Below are 19,860 nucleotides of genomic sequence, written 5' to 3'. Positions count from 1 at the left end.
CTGGGAGTGCCTACAGGGCTGTTCCTGCTGCTTCTTCTACTTTAATATTTCGCTTGGCTCCCTAAATCCATTTCAGCTCTAGGTAAGGTTAATTCCTTCTCCTATAATCTGGATTTTCAGGTTCCCCAGGGGAACCTGAAAGTTTTCAAGTTCAAAGGAAGGTTTTCTCCTCTTATACTTTGGGAACTCAGTTTTTTTGCTGTCTCGTGGAATTTGCAGAGTGAGCTGTTTCTTCCACAGGATCTGTGAACTCTTTCTCTTCCTGGCACATTCCTGCAGTGGTTCTTGGAGCAGAATTTCACAGTGTGAGTCTCCATACTCTGTCCTGTCCATCCAAATGGTAGCTGCATCTTAGTCCTGACTTCTCTCTGCCATTTTTCTTCCCAAATGCCTATATTTTGAAGATATTTTTTATTAATAATCTTTAAATAAAACAGAGGCTTATGCCTGTAATCCTAGAACTCTGGGAGGCTGAGGCTCCCAGATCGCTTGAGCCCAGGAGTTTGAGACCAGCCTGGCCAACATGGTGAAACCCTGTTTTTATGAAAAAATACAAAAATTAGCCAGGTGTGGTGGCATGCACCTCTACTCCCAGCACTCAGAAGGCTAAGGTGGAAGGATCACCTGAGCCCAGGGAGGTTGGGGCTGCAGTGAGCCGTGATCAAACCAGTGCACTCCAGCCTGGGTGACAAGCTGTCTCAAAAGAAAAAAAACAAATAAACATTGTATTTATTTACCAAAGATTACTATAATAAAAAAACTAAAATGCATTCATGTTTTTTTATTTTTTTGACAAAATATATTATTTAAGTACTTATTTTTCTTTAAGCCAATTTATTAGGGCTCTTTTATATAAATATCATACAGGCAACGCATATAAATACACAGACAAACAGAAGTAGATCTGTTAGAGTAATACATTTTTTATTTGCCAGTTTTTAAGTTTCTCTTTCGCATTTTAGACCATCAATCTCTTGATTACTTGCTTCCTGCCCTAAACAGTGGTCAGCTGGGCAACTCTAAATTTGCATTTTTAAGAGGGCAACTCTTAGATCAAACAAGATAGAGGATTTACATTTTATTTAAACCAAGAAAAAATGGTGTGACTTAAAGTTCACACCATTTTGGCCAGGAAAAGCAGACACTGTTACACATGGAGATTTCTTTAAAGATGTAAATTTTTAAATTGTATTATTGGCTTTAGGGTGAAGCCTTTTAAGGAACAGGGTGAGGAAGAAGTCAGTTTCCAGGGCATAATAAGCAGGCACAACTGGAAGGTAAAACAGATCACCAGGGATTAAAGATCCCATTTATATATTGAATCCTAGGTTCTCCAAAAGTTGGGAACTCAATGGGATGAGGCATTACAGTGCTTCCACAGGGTATCTTGTTGCAAAGGCATTTTTCCAAGGCTGGTGGGCAACCCAATGGCAATCAGCTGACTCTATTATCAGCCTATTCCCCCATTCAATACCTTCTTCATGCCCAAGAGCATGCTTTTCTTATCTAAATGTGCAAAGAAAGGAGTATTTTCCTGTGGTAATAACCATTCACTATAAGCAACTGCCACTTAGAGTGAATGGTTACTACTACAGAGCAATAGTAAAAGTATATTTCCTACGTAGCTAATTATATACCAAGTATAAACTATATCTCTAAAAGTATATTTCTTACCTAGCTATTACACACCAAGGCTGAAAGTTTCCTCATAATGCAGAGTTATTTTTGATGCTTCCCAAAGTAAAAAAGATCAAGTGATGCAATGCAAAACAGAGCGAAGTCTTAGATTTTGAGCAGATCTGTCCATTTACAGTTCTTGGGGTTCCATGAGGAAAACAGAGTTTTTTCCTAAAACGGGGTCTCCTCCTCTGTTTTTCCTAAGGAGTCCCAGGCTGTCAGAAATTACCTTAGGTCCTCACTTGTGGGCATCAAGGGTAGCAAGAAGAAGTAAATGGAGAAACAATTCAATGGACTGAGAAGAAAACTTTTTTTCCTCAAAAAACAAGATTCAAGAAGAAAAAAAAGCATAAAGCCCTTTTGAATATATGTATAGCTTTGATATCTGTTTTTAATTAAGCTGACTTTTAATTCTAGAGCTCTTTTTTCTTAAAAAAAAATTCTTTAAAATCTCTTTTTACCAGCTAGAGCTGGGACAAATAGCTGACACCCTTGGCTTTTAAGCCTTCTTTTTTTTTTTTTCCCCCCACGAAGATATTTTCCCAAGTGAAACCAGTAAGCCTTAACTTAGGTTATGACTTAGCCACAGATACATGAGGTATCTCCAAAGGGAGGGCGAGTTGTTTTTACAAGATCTGGAATCACCCCAAAGGTAGCTCAGAGAAGGGAAAATTCAACACAGGAAGTTAGAAGTTGTTTATGGAGAGAAAAAAAATCAATAAATGGCAAAGGTCACACAAACAACAGACCAGAAAGAATTCATTCTCTAAGCCAGCAGTTGAACTCGGGCTGCCACTGCCAAAGGGCAAAGCCTTCGCTACCGAGCTGTAGCACGGGGCAATTGCCATTATTTTTCCCAGAAGGAGCCTAGAGCAGGCATTTTCGGGCTTGAAAAGGATTTTAACTGCTTAAGATGATTTTTAAGGCTAACGATGACATTATATAACGATGACATTATAATGCATCCTTCTTTTAATTTAAGCCTTTAAAAAATTATTGAGAATAAGAGATTGCTAAAGTCATTTTTGTTTTAATAGTGTACTTAGTTCTAATAGCAACTCAATCCAAAAGTTCTTTAAAGTCAAATGGTAATTTTTCAGATTTTTATTTTTTTATTTTTTAAAATCGTACAAGCAAGAAATATTTCTAGAAAGGGGGTAGAGTAGGCATTTCCATGATCCCCAAGAATTTACTCTCAGAAATGGGCTTAAGGTAGCATGAGACCTTTTAAGACAAAACTCACCCAAGGGCTTGACACATTTGGACTAAGAGTGTGCTGACTCCTTTCAGACTAGCCACCGATGTGAACCTGAAAATTCCCACCCTTCACGTGGTGGAGACAAAGAGAGAGTACCTCTACAGGGTCACAGGGTCATGCTCCCCAGGACATAAAACAAGAGGAAAACCTCATTCAGTTTTTGTTTCAGGGACCCAAAGCAAAGTTTATAACTGACCAGTCTGCTGGGCCAGCTTGAATGGCGGGAGACCTAGACCTGCGTTTTATCCAGTGGAATGCCGTCCATGACAGAATGGCAAAGAGAGACAAATTCAGAGCACAAAGTACACCAGATTCGCTACAATCTAAGACTTGTCACACTAATCCTTTTTCTCATTAATTAAAACCTTGCAGAGGAGGCAAACAGTGATTTTTATCATTCTCTTAACCAGTTTGCACAGAGAATGGCCAGAAGCCCGGCTAGCAGGAAATTCTTACCTTTCGCTGGCCAGAGTTTAGGGTCTCCTTTCTCTGAGTGGCTCTGGTGACCCTACTTGCCACTATATTGTTATGAATTTTTAGTATTTCCTTTTGTTTTCCATGAGTATGGAAAACATGGAACAGACACAATTGTTACACATAAAATAGACATCATTAAAAAAGAAAGTGTTATGTGGAAGGGTTTAATACAAATAGAAAAAGGTCTGACATTTAACAAATTACTGATGAATTTCTTTCACCCTTTCTTTGACCGAATTCTCCTCATTTGTATTTATCAAGTTTATAAACATATTGACTATGTACATGCAACGTTCGCAAACAATTTTCAAACTGTTAACCAATTAGTTTTTAAAAGCCTTTTAAATAATCTTGTCTTCTCCACAGGAATGATTTAGGCAATGAAAAAAAATTAACAAACTCTACATTGTTTGTTCTTTACTGGGAAGAATCATGACTTAATAAGAGTGAATCACTCCATGGTTGTTTGTAAGCACATTTATTCATAAGCTTGTATTATTTAACTTTAAGGCTTTACTACTGGCAAGGGATAGCTTTTTAAGTGAAGCCATTTGCTGTGAAGAGCAGTTTTATATGAATAAACTATAATAATTAGTTTATATTTATATATATTTATTTATATACACTGCTCTTCACAGATAATGGCTTCACTTAATATTTTATTGATTGATTGATTGAGTCCAGGGTCTTGCTCTATCTCCCAGGCTGGGGTGCAATGGTGCAATCACAGCTCACCGCAGCCTCAACCTCCTGGGCTCAAGAGAGCCTCTCGTCTTAGCCTCCTGAGTAGCTGGGACTCTAGGTTTGTGCCACGAGACCTGGTTAATTTTTTAAATTTTTTGTAGAGACCAGGTCTCCCTATGTGGTCCTGGCTGGTCTCGAACTTGTGGGCACAAGTGATCCTCTCACCTTGGCCTTCTAAAGTGCTGGGATTACAGGTGTCAGCCACCACACCCAGCCAAGCAGTTATGTTTTATATAGAGATCATTAAAAAAAAATCATGTCTGTAGTAAGACACCCAGATGTTAATCAGTTTCTTTCTTTAAAATTATTCTAAAAAGCTTTCAGAAGAACTGGAATTTTTTCTCATTGAAAGATAAAATAACATTTATGAAAGCTAGATCAGCTGTTTTATAAACTCACAGAACATAGAGAAAAATGCCTTTTTAGGTTGAGGAAAGTAGGATATTCAGTTACCTTCTGAAGTTCACACAGCCAGTGACAGAGCCCAGACCAGAACTCTGTTTGCTCCCTTCTTTGTGCCCACAAAACTGTGGGCAGATGCTGTTATCAAGCTGCCATGCCATAAACTAGATCTCTCAGCACCTGCTATGTACCAAGTCCCAAAATAGGTGTTGGGTTTGTGCTGAGAATTAAACAAACATACCCTTTACTTCTGCCCTGATGGTTTTAGGAAATCTCCCTTTCCTTACTTTTTGACAAACATTACCTGCATCATTTTGCACTTTTTCCACATAGAAATGAAATTGTTTTCAGAAGCTAATCTCTTTCAATTACTCAGATTTACTCTAATCTGTGGAAGCTGGCAGGAAATCAGTTCACATTTTTTATGTACCTTTTTACTAAAAAGATTGTCTTGCAAAGGACCTGGACTTTTTTTTTTGTTGTTGTTGTTTTTGTGCCTGCTAATTCACAGTTCAATGATCAGTGTCCCAGAATAGATGTGTTCACAAAAGAGTGCAAGTGATATTCTTGTATGACCCTAATCTCGGCGTATGGTCATGATTCTGTATGTGAAAATCCGTCTCAAGGTGTCTTTTGTAGCAAAGAGTGATCAGAGCACCAAGTGTGCATATTACTGCTAGAAGTGATTTTGCCTGTTGGTCCTTTCAAAGGCTAGAACAAGGAAATATATGCAGGTATATAAAAAGATACACATATACACAAACATGCAAATATACATGCACAAATATGTATATATGTGTGTGTGTGTAGATTACTTTCTGTTTATATATTTATAGTCATGTGCCACATACTGACATTTCAGTAAATAATGGACCACATATATGACAGTGGTTCCTGTGAGATTATAATACCATATTTTTATTGTACCTTTTCTGTGTTTAGATACACAAATATTTACCATTATGTTACAATTGCCTATAGTATTCAGTACAGTAGCATGTTGTACAGGTTTGTAGCCTAGGAGCAGTAGGTTATACCATACAGCCTAGATGTGCAATAGGCTATGCAATCTAGGTCTGTGTAAATACACTCTATGATGTTCACACAATGACAAACTCCCCTAATGACACATTTCTCAGAATGTATCCTCACCCTTAAGAGGTGCAGGACTATGTTACTTTCTGTTTTGTTCCCCTTCCTACTCTTACTGATTTAAGTATGTGGGATACTAAGAGTGGTGTCATTCCCTTTCTTATCCTTTCTACTCGATTTTCTGTCATTCTTATAGGTAACGGGGCCATTGTTATCTGATTTATCCTTCTTGGGTTCGTTTTTGTAATGATAAGCAGGTATTTGTATATTTAAAACATTTCCCATTCTTTTCTTACACAAAAGATATCATACTATCTTTACCTATTCATACTTTGTCTTATTGAAACCTCCTGGAAGTTACTCCATATCAGTTCATAGAGATCTTCCTCATTATCTTTTACACTTACATAGTACTCCATTGTTTATTTTACTCAACCTGTCTCCTATTCAGGGTAATTTTTACCCGAAGTGCCAGTGGAAGAGTTTAGCATGATGTGGCGGGGCTGGAGGAAGGAAAAGATAAGAAACAACATAGTCATCATAGAAAACTCAAAAACATTATGCTTAGTGAAAGGCCAAGCACAAAAGACTGCATATTATATGATTTTATTTACATGAACTATCCAGGAAGGGCCCATTTATTGAGATAGAAAGTAGGTCAGTGGTTGTCCAGGACTGTGGTAAAAATGGGGAGTGACTGCAAATGGGCATGAGGGATAATGGAAATGTTGTATGATTAGACTGTCACACAACTCTGTAAATAAACTGAAGTCAGTGAACTGTACATTTAAAACAGTTGAATTTTATTGCATATCAATGACACCTCAGTAAAACTGTAAAAAAAAATCAGCATCAGGTGGCATGTATGACATTCCTAACAGAATGTGATTATTTCTGATTCAAACATAATTGGAAGAATTAAACCTTCTTAGATGTCATACATACTTGGTTGAAATCTTGGGAACCTTCCTCCAAATGATATATAGTTATCATATATGTGTATATATATCCAAATGACATATACTAATCATATATATGTATATATGTATTATATATGTATATTGCCAAGCGATATACACATATATAACATAAATGATATTAATATGTTACTTCAAATCCAAAGTATGTATTTTTTACAGCATTTTCTGCTTGAGGGATTTAGTGACCTTATAGCCCCTAAGGAAATTTACTTATATTAAACTGCTTGTGGCAGAAAGGATTGATTTTAATTATTTTAAAAAATTGAATTCTTTAATACCCTGTAGGCCGGGTGCGGTGGCTCACGCCTGTAATCCCAGCACTTTGGGAGGCCAAGGCGGGTGGATCACGAGGTCAGGAGATCGAGACCATACTGGCTAACACGGTGAAACCCTGTCTCTACTAAAAAATACAAAAAAAATTGGCCGGGCGTGGTGGCGTGTGCCTGTAGTCCCAGCTACTCGGGAGGCTGAGGCAGGAGATTGGCGTGAACCCGGGAGGCGGAGCTTGCAGTGAGCCGAGATCACGCCACTGCACTCCAGCCTGGGCTACAGAGCGAGACTCCGTCTAAAAAAAAAGACCTTGTAGACCACATTATTATGCCTTTTCTTTTATCGATGGGACTCTATTAAGAGTTTTAAAACTCTAGCTATGTAATAAAGTTAGGAATATAGTCTTCGACTCATCTGTTCTGCTCTTTAAATATTTATGCTACTCTGTCAGGCAGCCATTAAAATGATAATTATTAAGACTGTAGAAACATGGAAAGCTGTTATAATACAAATGAAAAAAGCAGAGTGCCAAATGGCTTAAATATCACAATTTCAACCAGTGCAACACATTTTTATACAAGTGTGAAGGTCTAGAGCATAACAGATACAAACAATATTTGTGCTATGTGATGGGCTGGTAGATGTTGCTGCATTGTATCCAAATAAACTTGTTTTTTTTTTTTTTTTTTTTTAGCTATCTTAAGCGTACCATAAAGGAGAATGTAGAATTAAAGGGATGGTGAACATATTGGCAGCTGCCAGAATTTGTAACCTGCATTTGCAGACTTTTCTCAGAGAACCTTCAATACTGGAAATGTGTGTGATGAAGTTAAATCATTCTAAGCCACTAGAACTCTTCCCTTGTTTACCTGTGGCAAAGCCATTCTTATTCTCTTTTATGGAATCTACCAATAGAGCATGGGTGGACAATGATTTTTAGGGGTGGTAACTGCTGTTAATCATTTCTGTTGGAGGCAGAATAGGAAGAAAGTGGCTTGTGCTGACACGTAAATGATCTAGATGAGACTGGAAGAATATTTTGTATGTATTGTTGGTGACTTTTGCCCACTGGAATGAGTTGCAAAGAGTTATTGAGGGTGCTAACCAGTTATCTCTGGTTAGCTTTGTAATTACAAGGCATTGTCAACTATCTTGTTTGGGAAAGGGAAAAGTAAGTTAGATGACTCTCAAGATTTCAGTGGACTTGATTTTTCAATTTACCTCTATCCAAATGGCTTTTCTGTGTGATAGGGAGCAATCAGGTAGAAAGCATAAAGCAGCTACATAAACAATTTAAGAAGCCTATTGTTTCAGACTCAGGGTCTCATAGAAATCATATTATATGATTTATATGATTTTATGCTAAAACAATGTGCAGATATACCGTTCCTGTTAAAATGTTGAGCTGTTATAGCCATGGCAGTTCCATTTCAGGGAAAGGAAAAGGAGCTGAGAAAGGAAAGCAAGGGATTGTGAACAAAACAGAGGACCCTGTGTCAGATACATAGGCAGTCCTTGCTGTTAGATCTCTGATAATATAGTTAACTCAGTTTTCCACTCTGGCTTAAACAATTTGTTTTCCTGTGTCAGATACATAGGCAGTCCTTGCTGTTAGATCTCTGATAATATAGTTAACTCAGTTTTCCACTCTGGCTTAAACAATTTGTTTTATTCTCTCTTCCCAAGGAAACATCTTCCTAAATTATATTTTTTAGCCAGCCAATCCTTTGAACAGATATATCTAGTGAGCCTTTCATTGCTGGTGGATCAAAGTCTTAACCAGCATCCCCAGTCCCCCCACAACCTAGTTTTATCTAGCTCATGGAATCATACATTCTGTCAATTCCCTTTTGAGTCACTCTTCCAAAGATAGAGGCTCATCTTTTCTCTTTTCTTCTGATCATTCTTAACTCATACCCTTTCCTATACCCAAGTCTTCATTGATGGTGTCTTATTACTACATTTCTCCCCATTCCAGCCTACTCTATTCTCTTTGTCTTTGGCCTCCCATAGTATTTCTGTATTTACTTCTGACTGGGCATTTATTTTTAACTATTTCAATAACAATAAAACTATAGCAGTGTCTTAGCTTGAATTACTGTAACAAAATACTATAGACTGGGTAGCTTAAACAACAGACATTTATTACTCACAATGCTGGATGCTGAAAAGTCTAAGATCAGAGTCCCAACAGATTCACTTCCTGGTGAGGACTCTTTTCCTGGCTTGAGAAAGGTAGATGGCTACCTTCTTGCTGTATCTTCATATGGGGAGGGGGGAGGTTGGAGAGAGAAAGAGAAGGAAAGAGAGAGAGAGAGAGAGAGATCATGGGTCCCCACTTGCATGACCTCATCTGTTTCTAATTACCACTCAAAAGACCCATCTCCAAATACTATCACACTGAGGGTTAGGGCTTTGGGGACAATACACATTCAGTCTGTTACAAATAGCTACCATTTTTGGTGTTTAGGATGTGCCAGCTACTGTTTTCAGTACTTTACATGAATTAACTCATTCAATCCTTACTTCAATTCAGGAAGTAGATAATTATTCCCATTTTATAGATAAGGTAATGAGTTACTAGCTGTATGTAGTCATACAGTTAGTAAGTGGCAGATCTGGAATTCTACCCCAAGCTGGAAACAGACTGTATTCTTCACCACAGCTCTGAATTGCCATTAATAAGTATCCTGCATAGATGTTTTGTTCTCTTAAAATTTACACTCTTTAAGGTCAAAGACAAAGTCTCCTTGTTATTTGCTTCACCTTATGAAATAGTCTTGTGCCTGGAACAGGGAGTTTGTCTATAAACATCTGTTTATTGATGTGATCTATTGTCAGTGGTCAGTGAAGTTCTAATAGGCTTTTCTGGGAATTTTGGCTTGGTTGGTTTGATTTGGTGGTTTTGTCTTGAACCTTTATTTCCTCGTGTGAGATGGTTAAGGTGGCTGTCAAGAATTCAACTATGTAGCTTTCATTGCCTAAAAGAGTGATACTCAGTGGTGGCCGAATATATTAACTTATGTCAAACTCAATCTCAACTTTTGTTCTGTGCTTTAAAGTGAGCATTTCAAGTTTGTGTGTTTATTTTAAGTAATTTTTGTTTTTTTGAGGCAAAGTTTTGCTCCTGTCACCCAGGCTGGAGTGCAGTGGCATGATCTCACCTCACTGCGACCTCCTTCTCCCGGGTTCAAGCAATTCTCCTGCCTTAACCTCCCAAATACCTGAGATTACAGGTGCCTGCCACCACGCCTGGCTAATTTTTGTATTTTTAGTAGAGATGGGGTTTCACCATGTTGGCCAGGCTGGTCTCGAGCTCCTGACCTCAGGTGATCCACCCGCCTCGGCCTCCCAAAGTGCTGGGATTACAGTCATGAGCCACCGCGCCCGGCCTTCTTTTTTTTTTTTTTTTTTTGAGACGGAGTCTTGCTCTGTCGCCGAGGCTGGAGTGCAGTGGCGCGATCTCGGCTCACTGCAAGCTCCGCCTCCCAGGATCATGCCATTCTCCTGCCTCAGCCTCCCGAGTAGCTGGGACTACAGGCGCCCACCACCAAGCCCGGCTAATTTTTTCTATTTTTAGTAGAGACGGGGTTTCACCGTGTTAGCTAGGATGGTCTCGATCTCCTGACCTCGTGATCCGCCCGCCTCGGCCTCCCAAAGTGCTGGGATTACAGGCGTGAGCCACCGCGCCCGGCTAAGCCACCGCGCCCGGCCTTCTTAAGTAACATTTTATTATTTGGGAATTTGATATGTCAGATAAAATGAGTAAACGCAACCTATACTTCATCTTCTTTGTAGTATTGAATCCTGAAACTATACTTATTTTTTTGCAGTTCCTCCTTGATTTCTTTGAGGGAAGGAAAGACTTCATGGAGTAAATTGTGAAGATTTGTTATGTTGAAGTGACCTTTAATAGGCACCCTATGCATACAATGTTAAGGTGTTGGATGAGATTATCTTTCCTAGTAAAGATAAAATATTTAGCCAAAAAAGCAGAAGTCTAATGTTGCTGAGGTTTGTTTATTGTGTTTCTTTTATCTGTTGTTTCTAACAGCATACTGCTTGATAAGGTAGGTACTCAGAACTAGGTATTTTGAGTGCTCTAATGGTTTATACATAAGTCTGTATATTAGTTGGTAATCTGTGAAATAAAAGCTATTTCTTGTTGATATAATAAAAAAATATTTGGAAGGGTACTGGATAACTTGCAGAATCAAGGGGAAAATGGGATCATTTGTCAGTCTTAGGAAGAATAAGAATTGTGACAACTGTCACATCTTAGAGTAGCCAACTAGGAGTATCTCAGTTGTTGAATGGTTCAGTTCTGTTTTCAAGCAATGATCTGCTCAGGATTTATGTTCTTGGGAGGGAGTCAGATTTGCTCCAAGCTTAAGTCAGGTGTGTCTACTCTTTCACTGGGGTGATTGGCAGGCCATCAAAGGCACACAAAATGGTAGAGGAATGTTTCTAAAGGAAAAGTTGGGGCACCATTACCAAACAAGGGGAAACAGGCAAAAATAACAGATTCCTATATCCAGCAAGATTTGTCTCAAAGCAGAGTGGATTTAAATGATAGCTTTAACTTGGACTATAAGTGATTTGGATATTACCTGGATTCATTCAACAAGTTATTCTTCTAGAAGGGTTATCTTTGCAGTTTAATGCATCAGCAAGTGTTTTATGTTCAACTGTGAAAACTTGATTTTTTTCTGATTACATTTACAAAAATTTATTTAGCTATTTTCAAACATCACAAATATGTAACATGAATTCGTATGTAATCATTATCCCATTTCAACAACCGTCAGCATTTTGCCAATCTTGTTTCTGTTTATTGCATTTAAAGAATTATTATAAGATACTTTTATAATTGGTTCTATAAAAACTCACAAGACTTATCATGTCTGAGAACTTACTTTAAGAACATAAATCCAAGTATCAAATGGTCTTAAGTCTCATACCAAAAAACAGAACAGAAGATAGCCCTATGAAGTATTGCGTTATTTACCTGGAAGTAGATTTTTTTTTTTTTTTCTGTTAGTAAGGCTTTTTACTGACTTAAGCCTGTTGAATCAATTCCTTAACAACTCACTTTTCAGATTACCTCTACCAAATTTGTTCTGGTCCTTGGAGTCTTTGCAGGTGAATCAGAGGTTTTATTTGACTCTAAAACCTGGACACCAGTATGCCTGTGCATTGTGTGATAGCTGGATACACTCTAATTTCTTTTGCAGTTGAAAGATGCATGAGTGTGATGCAGTCCGGGACACAGATGATCAAGCTGAAACGTGGAACCAAAGGGCTTGTCCGCCTCTTTTACCTGGATGAGCACCGGACACGCCTCCGATGGCGACCCTCTAGGAAGAGCGAGAAGGCGAAAAGTAAAACAAATCTTTGAATTATTTGCTTGGCTGGACATAGTAACACACGGGTTATACTGAGTGGGCTCTTGAAGCTTCAGATCTGTGGAAGTTTTATACTTTTGTAAGTTTGGAGATAGTTGATTTTGGATATTGAGAGGCAGAATAATGACCATCTTTGGGGAATTTAAATCCATAAAAGTTTTCTTGTCCATGAATGCTGTAAATGCTAATACTTCCCCTGTGTTGGAGACATGATATATATATATATAATATATATATATATATTTAGTTGGAATATATGGTTTTACAGCCTGAGATGTTTTACATTCCTATAAAAGGTGAGGGACATTATAAAGCTAATGGGCTTTAAAATGTATTGTCATATTCTGAACACTATTAAGTGATTAATGAATTAACAACACCATTTAAATTTATCAAGTAAAGTCGTTTTGATGTGACTCCTACTTAGACCTTCTTTCCCCCACACTATGTTAGTCAGCTTTCCCTAGAGAAACACAATCAATAGGATAGATAGATAGATAGATAGATACATAGATGTATGAGGGAGGACTTAGTAGAATTGGCTCATGTGGTTATGAAGGCCAAGAAGTCACATGATAGGCCATCTGCAAGCTGGAGAACCAGGGAAGCTGGTGGTGTAGCTCAGTTTGAGTCCAAAGGCCTGAGAAGCAGGGGAGATGATGGTATAATTCCAAGTCCAAGGTTGAAGGCCTGAGAACCTGGGGCCACTGATGCAAGTCCCAGAGTACAAAGGTGGCAGAACCTTGGGCTGAGCATAGGCTCATTTCCCTGTGAGTCATGTGGGAAATGAGTTGATACCAGAAGAAAATTGGGACCCTGCCATTAAGGCAGAAGTGAGGGGTAGATGGTGTATATAAATAATCAATAGGTTATACAAACTTCTGATTCCTACTGAAAAATAAACAAGCACACAGACCAAAAACAATTTATTAGTCTGAAATTATCCTTCTTGCCCTGTGCTTCAGTGATCCAAACCTTCATATTTGCTCTGCTAACTAAATAATGCTGATCTCTGTGATTCCAGCCACTCCACAATCTAGCCATTGTCTACCTTTCCAGTTTTATCTCCCATTATTCTCCCTGTTGAGCTTTCCAGTCCACATAAGCGGCCTGCTCAGCATCCCTGGAATGGGCCTTATCTTTCTATATCTGTTTCTGCCTCTCCTCAGGTGTCATCTTGTTCCTCTCCACTTCTCCAAGCTCTGCTCTGCCTTCACCATCTTAGCCCTATGGCATTTTCTCTAGGAATGCCAGTTCCATGTAGCTCAGCTATTTGATTGTCAGAAATTCTTTTTCCTTTCAGTTTTCTAACTATCTTCTTATGCATGTTGCAAAACACCAAAGTACACTCTAGGTCTTTGCATATTTTCTACAAATATGTAAACTACAAATTTGACATAGTCATTGCCACCTTTTCTACCAGTCTTTTTGCTTCAATTGACATATCTATTTTTTTTTTTACTACAAATTTCAACACGTCCTGAATTATTGCCTTAGGAGAATGTTGTCAAGACAGCTCAGGCAGCACAAGTGTTATGTAGAGAAGGTTTCTAGTGGGAAAAAACAGGGCCTGGGTTTCACATTTAACCTGAAACCACAACTTGCAGGCAATGAATTTTTTCATACTTACTTATTTATTTTTTTTTGGAGATGGAATCTTGCTCTGTCACCCAGGCTGTAGTGCAGTGGCACGATCTTGGCTCACTGCAACCTCCGCCTCCCAGGTTCGAGCAATTCTCCTGCCTCAGCCTCCTGAGTAGCTAGGACTACAGGCACCCGCCACCGTGCCCGGCCAATTTTTTTTGTATTTTAGCAGAGACGGGGTTTCACCATGTTGCCCAGGCTGGTCTCGAACTCCTGAGCTCAGGCAATCTGTCCACCTTGATCTCCCAAACTGCTAGGATTACAAGTGTGAGCACCCAGCCTCATACTTATTTTTTATATTTAAAATGATTTTGCTTTTCTTGTTTCTTAGTGCATGTAAAGAAGTATCTTTGCCTGCTGTATAACTGTGTGTATCTCATTTTCCTCACAGTACTTATTGATTCCATTTACAAAGTGACTGAGGGCCGGCAGTCTGAAATATTCCACAGACAAGCTGAGGGGAACTTCGACCCCAGCTGCTGCTTCACCATCTACCATGGCAACCACATGGAGTCCCTGGACCTCATCACCTCCAACCCCGAGGAGGCCCGCACCTGGATCACAGGCCTCAAGTACCTGATGGCTGGCATCAGTGATGAAGACTCCCTTGCCAAAAGGCAGAGGACCCATGACCAATATCCTTTCTAGAACTTTATTTTCAGCTCTCTCTTGCTCTCTGTGTATGCGTGTGTGCATTTGTGAAGTAAGGATTAGACTATGTTTTAATTTTTCCCATAATTTTCCTTTCTCTTTCTTTACCCCTCACACCATCTTCTCCCCTCCTGACTCTCACTCCAAATAAATGAATGCATGAAATGTATGGACACTTAAGCTTGTATGAACTCAGGAGCAAAATTCTTTGAAGAGACCGAATCTAGCTCCACAATCAGAGGTCTCCAAATACAGCCTCAAGTTTCCTAAGAGAGGGAAAGTGCCCATTAAGTATCATTGCCTCTTTTAAATCATAGGCGTATTCATTAACTGTAACTGGGAAAACACTGATTTGGATTAGAGAAAATCCTACTTTGTTATAAAGTCAGTTTAGTTTAACAAATACTTTGTGAGTTGCGATTAGATACTGGGCACTGAGCTCCTTCCTGCTTTTTCTCTTTCTAACTTACAGTTTGGAAATTGAACTGATTGATACCAAAGGGGAAGTTATTTTTTACTTACTAATATTTACCCTCTCTTAATTGCTTGAGAAACTGGAATCTAAGTCTCATTCTTGATTAAACCCATGCTTGTGGTCCTGCAGTGCTGACAAGATAAATGATTAATGGAGTTGGTCTGCAGGCATCCTTCTTGCTGGGATTGACTGGGCATATAGCAAGGCCTTTCTGGCCTCAGTTTCCTTATCTGTAAAGTGAGGGTATAAGGCTAGTTGACTCCTTTGATTCCCTTCTTCAACTTTTGAATGGCCTTAAAATACAGGTGTCTCTGTCCTGGTAGGGAGTAGTGCTACTCCCTTGCCATCATTAGAATGTGTGCCCTAATTTTTTTCCCAGGGGCTGGTGATATATTTGTGATGCTCTAGCTATAATCCTTCACCCAGAGTATTGCTGGAAAAGAATGGAAATAATTCAGCTTATGAAAGGATCTTGACAGTGTGAAAAGTCTGAGTTGGTGAGCCATGATGTTTTCATCAATATTCACAGCATGCAGATAAAGGCAACTGGGATTTAGAAATGAACAAAACACAAACAGGATTTAACTTTCTGTGCTTAAATCTGTTGGTTTGATTTCTAACTCTTTAACATTTGGTAAAAAACAACCAACCAAAAATACTGAATGTTTTCTGGTACAAGTATCAGAAACCGTACTAACAGTGCCTTAAACAATAAAGAATATTCATTTTCTCATAAACAAGAGACCTGAGATGGGGCAGTTCCAGGGTCAGCTATTCACTGGTTCAGTGAAGTCATCAGAGACCCAGGTCCTGCCATTCTCACCGTGTTGGCTTCGTCTTGCAGCCGACTGCCCTTTGGTCAGAGAGAACTGCTGCAGCTTTAGGCAGTATCTCTAAACACAGCCCTAAATAGAGGTAGTAGAGTTTCTTCTCACAATTTTTTTTTTTTTTTTTTGGAGATGGAGTCTTGCTCTGTCGTCCAGGCTGGAGTGCAGTGGCACAATCTCGGCTCACTGCAACCTCTGCCTCCTGGGTTCAAGCAATTCTCCTGCCTCAGCCTCCTGAGTAGCTGGGATTACAGGTGCCTGCCACCATGCCCCGCTAATTTTTTTTTTTTTTTTGTATTTTTAGTAGAGCAGCATTTCACCCTGTTAGCCAGGATGGTCTTGATCTCCTGACCTCGTGATCTGCTCACCTCGGCCTCCCAAAGTGCTGGGATTTCAGGCTTAAGCCACCAGGCTTGGCCACGAATCTTTTTTTTTTTTTTAAAAGAGAAAAGAAAAACTTCCCAGAAATCCCCCAAAAGACAACTTCTCATCATTTCCCAAAATTACTATTGCTGCCTCATTCCTAAACCAATCTCTTGCAGGAGAAATTAACTGACATAATTAAACTTTGATCTCTGTCTTTTTTTCACTCTTAAAAACTGAAGACTTAGGCTGGGTGCATGGCTCCTGGCTGGAATCACAGCACTTTAGGAGGCTGAGGGGGAAGGATCACTTGAGGCCAGGAGTTTGAGACCAGTCTAGGCAAAATAGTGAGACCCCATCTTTACAAACAACTAAAAAGATTAGCCAGGTGTGGTGAGACATGCCTGTAGTGCCGGCTACTCAGGAGGCTGAGGTGGGAAGATTGCCTAAGCCCAGGAGTTGGAGGCAGCGGTGAGCTACCAAGACCCTGTCTCAAAAACAAAAAACTAACAAAAAAACCCTGAAGATTCTAAAGAGCTTTTGTTTATGTGGGACCTATTTATTGATACTTGTCATATTAGAGATTAAATGTGAGACATAAAAATGTGTTTATTTATAATAATAATAAACTCTGTTGCATGTTAATATTTTTATAACAAGTATTTTTTCAAAGCAAAACATGTTAGAAAAACAGTATTGCTTCACCGTTTTACAAATCTCTTTAATGTCTGGCAATAGAACACATGGGTTCTCTTATCTGCTTCTGCATTCAGTCTGTTGCGATACGTTGTTTTGATTGAAGTACACGAAGAAAATCTGGCCTCACACAGACATGTAGTTGGAAAAGGGGGGAACCTCATGTTTATGGGGACCTCCAGGACTATACTTTGAGGACAGTTGTATCAAACCAAGATTTACACCCCCGCCCCCATCCAGTTCCCACTCATCATTAAAGTACATGGCTTTTGGGTACCTGAACAAAATCAAGGTTGTGTAGCAAGAAGAAGGAAGAGCAGTGGCCATGGGGAAGCAACCAAATCCAGAAGCTTCTAGCCTCATCCAGTTAACTAGGACAAGTTCACAGCATTCCATAGCTGCAAGTCACTTATAGAAGTCTCTCTCATAATCCTTGAAAGAGATGAGTTAGAGATGGGCATAAATCATCTTTTTGCTTTGTTGGTTAAAAGTTTTTTGAAACTGATTGTCCACGTTTACTGGCACTTGAAAGTTTTCATAGTCTATGGGATCCGTATTCTGAAAATATACTGTCCGGAAAGCAGGTGTACTGTGGCACTACACAGAGAAACAATTTTATAAGAAATATAGAAGCAGTTGATTTTTGTGTCAGTGACGGAATAAAAGGGAAATAAATTGATGAATAGTAAAGAGAAAGCTGAAGTGAAAAATGAGAAAGGTTATTTTGAGTCAGGGAATCATTTTCATACATATTTGTCAGAATTTAATAGGGTTTTAGATAGTATTTTTTTGTTTGTTTGTTTGTTTGAGGCGGAGTCTCGCTCTGTCACCCAGGCTGGAGTGCAGTGGTGTGATCTTGGCTCACTGCAAGCTCCGCCTCCTGGGTTCACGCCATTCTCCTGCCTCAGGCTCCTGAGTAGCTGGGACTACAGGTGCCCGCCACCACGCCCGGCTAATTTTTTGTATTTTTTGTATTTTTTTTTTTTTTTGAGATGGAGTCTGGCTCTGTCGTCCAGGCTGGAGTGCAGTGGCAGGATCTCGGCTCACTGCAAGCTCCCCCTCATCTGTTCACGCCATTCTCCTGCCTCTGGCTCCCGAGTAGCTGGGACTACAGGCGCCCGCCACCACGCCCGGCTAATTTTTTGTATTTTTAGTAGGGACGGGGTTTCACCGTGTTAGCCAGGATGGTCTCCATCTCCTGACCTCGTGATCCTCCCGCCTCGGCCTCCCAAAGTGTTGGGATTACAGGCGTGAGCCACCGCGCCTGGCCTAGATAGTATCTTAATAATGGGATTACATCCTTAATTTGATAAACATTTAACTACATTAATGAAGAGAACAGATTTGGGATGTTCATTATTAGTTTTCACTTAGGACTGAAAATTTCAACTGTGAATGAAAAATGAGAATAATGAAATTAAATGGCTGCATGAGAAAATCCATCCAGTCTAGAGCGTAACTTATTTCTGCAGTATGGCCATGCTGAGTGATGGCCATGATGCAGTACTCATACTTACTAGAAGAAATCCAGTGTCATTAGGGATCAGACCCTGGTGCTGCACTGCCTGCGGTCCAGCCCCCACTCTGCCTGTGCTATGCAAATTTGGATGAATTACTTATGTTCTTTTGCCTTCAAGTCTTTTATCTGCAACATGGTGATGATGATAATGATAGTGTCTGCCATATAGAGGTGTGTTAAGATCAATTGATTATATATAGTCCTTAGAACACTGCCTAGCACTTAATAAGCACTTTACAAGTAATAGGTACTGCTGTCATTGCTAAAAAGAGGTAAAGAGTGGCAAATCTTTAGCTTTCCTATTCAGATAAATGAAAGTCTGAATACTCAGCAGATCTGTATGCAAAGATGATGGTTCTGGCACTTAGGCTCAGCATTTTTCTCTATCAGACCATTCTCCTTCATGTTTTCCCCACCTTATCTCTTGACCCCATGAGGGAAATTATTACTTCCAGAAGGCTTTAGGCCACCTGTTATGTATGTTATAAATCCAGACCTTATTCTTCCCCCCTCAAACTACTGGGCAAATATGGCCCACTCCCAATCCAGGAGGATTTTTGCGTGGACTCCTGAGCTAAGAATGGGTTTTAAATGGTTAAAAAAAATCAAAAGAAAAACATTTTGTGACCTGTGAAAATTACTTGAAATTAGAATTTCAGGGTTCTGAAATTTTAATAAAGGTTTTATTGGAATTTCTGAAATTCCAATAAAGGTTTATTGGAACACAACCATGTTCATTCATTTATATCTGTATGGCTGCTTTCTCATAACAGTGACAGAGTGGAATAGTTGCAGCTGAGAGCAAATGTCCTGCAAAACTTAAAATATTCACTATCAGGCCCTTTACAGAAAAGTTTGCCCTCCCCTGTACTAGATAGGATCATTCAATGCTTTGCATGCTCCTACAGTCTCTTGATAGAAAATCCTAGATCATTACTTCGCATTCAGTCTCACCCAGATTTTCTCTGAGGAATGACTGTTTCTCTTTTTAAAATTATTATAGTGTGGCTATAAATTATTAATTCAGGGCTTTATTGGACACTCATATCTTAATTATGAAGAACATCTTTAAGATATCAGGACATTTTTACCTGGAGTTGTATACTATGTGGACCGTTACTGGAAAGAATGGTTTTTTCATTTATGGAATCTTAGAGTTGGAAGGGATTTCAAGGTTAAAAGTTGTGCTCCTTGATATTGTAGGTGAAGAAATGGAGGCTCCAGGAGGTGATATGAGTAACCCACTGTCACAAGGCCAAGTAAGCAGTAGAATTAGGACTACTGTACATTTCTTGGTTTGATTCTGCCTCTGTTTTTACTTTACCAGTTCCCTAAACCAATAATCAAGGCCGATTTCCGTGTTGGTGCTAAAGGCTTTGC

At 39.2% G+C, this 19,860-nt stretch overlaps 1 protein-coding gene across 1 annotated transcript in view; it reads left to right on the top strand.

Moving 5' to 3' along the window:
- Window positions 1–19,860, top strand: part of PLCH1 (phospholipase C eta 1) — a 269,963-nt gene that overhangs the window by 141,232 nt on the left and 108,871 nt on the right. Inside the window, exons 4-5 of the mRNA XM_055110608.2 lie at window positions 12,135–12,281; window positions 14,341–14,586. Coding sequence (XP_054966583.1) covers window positions 12,135–12,281; window positions 14,341–14,586 — 393 coding nt within the window. The remainder of the gene's footprint in view (window positions 1–12,134; window positions 12,282–14,340; window positions 14,587–19,860) is intronic.

Source organism: Pan paniscus, chromosome 2 (genome assembly GCF_029289425.2).
Source record: "Pan paniscus chromosome 2, NHGRI_mPanPan1-v2.0_pri, whole genome shotgun sequence".
Classification (NCBI taxonomy): Eukaryota; Metazoa; Chordata; class Mammalia; order Primates; family Hominidae; genus Pan; species Pan paniscus.
Note: the sequence above shows the minus strand (reverse complement) of the source record. Positions and strands in the feature narration are given on the sequence as shown.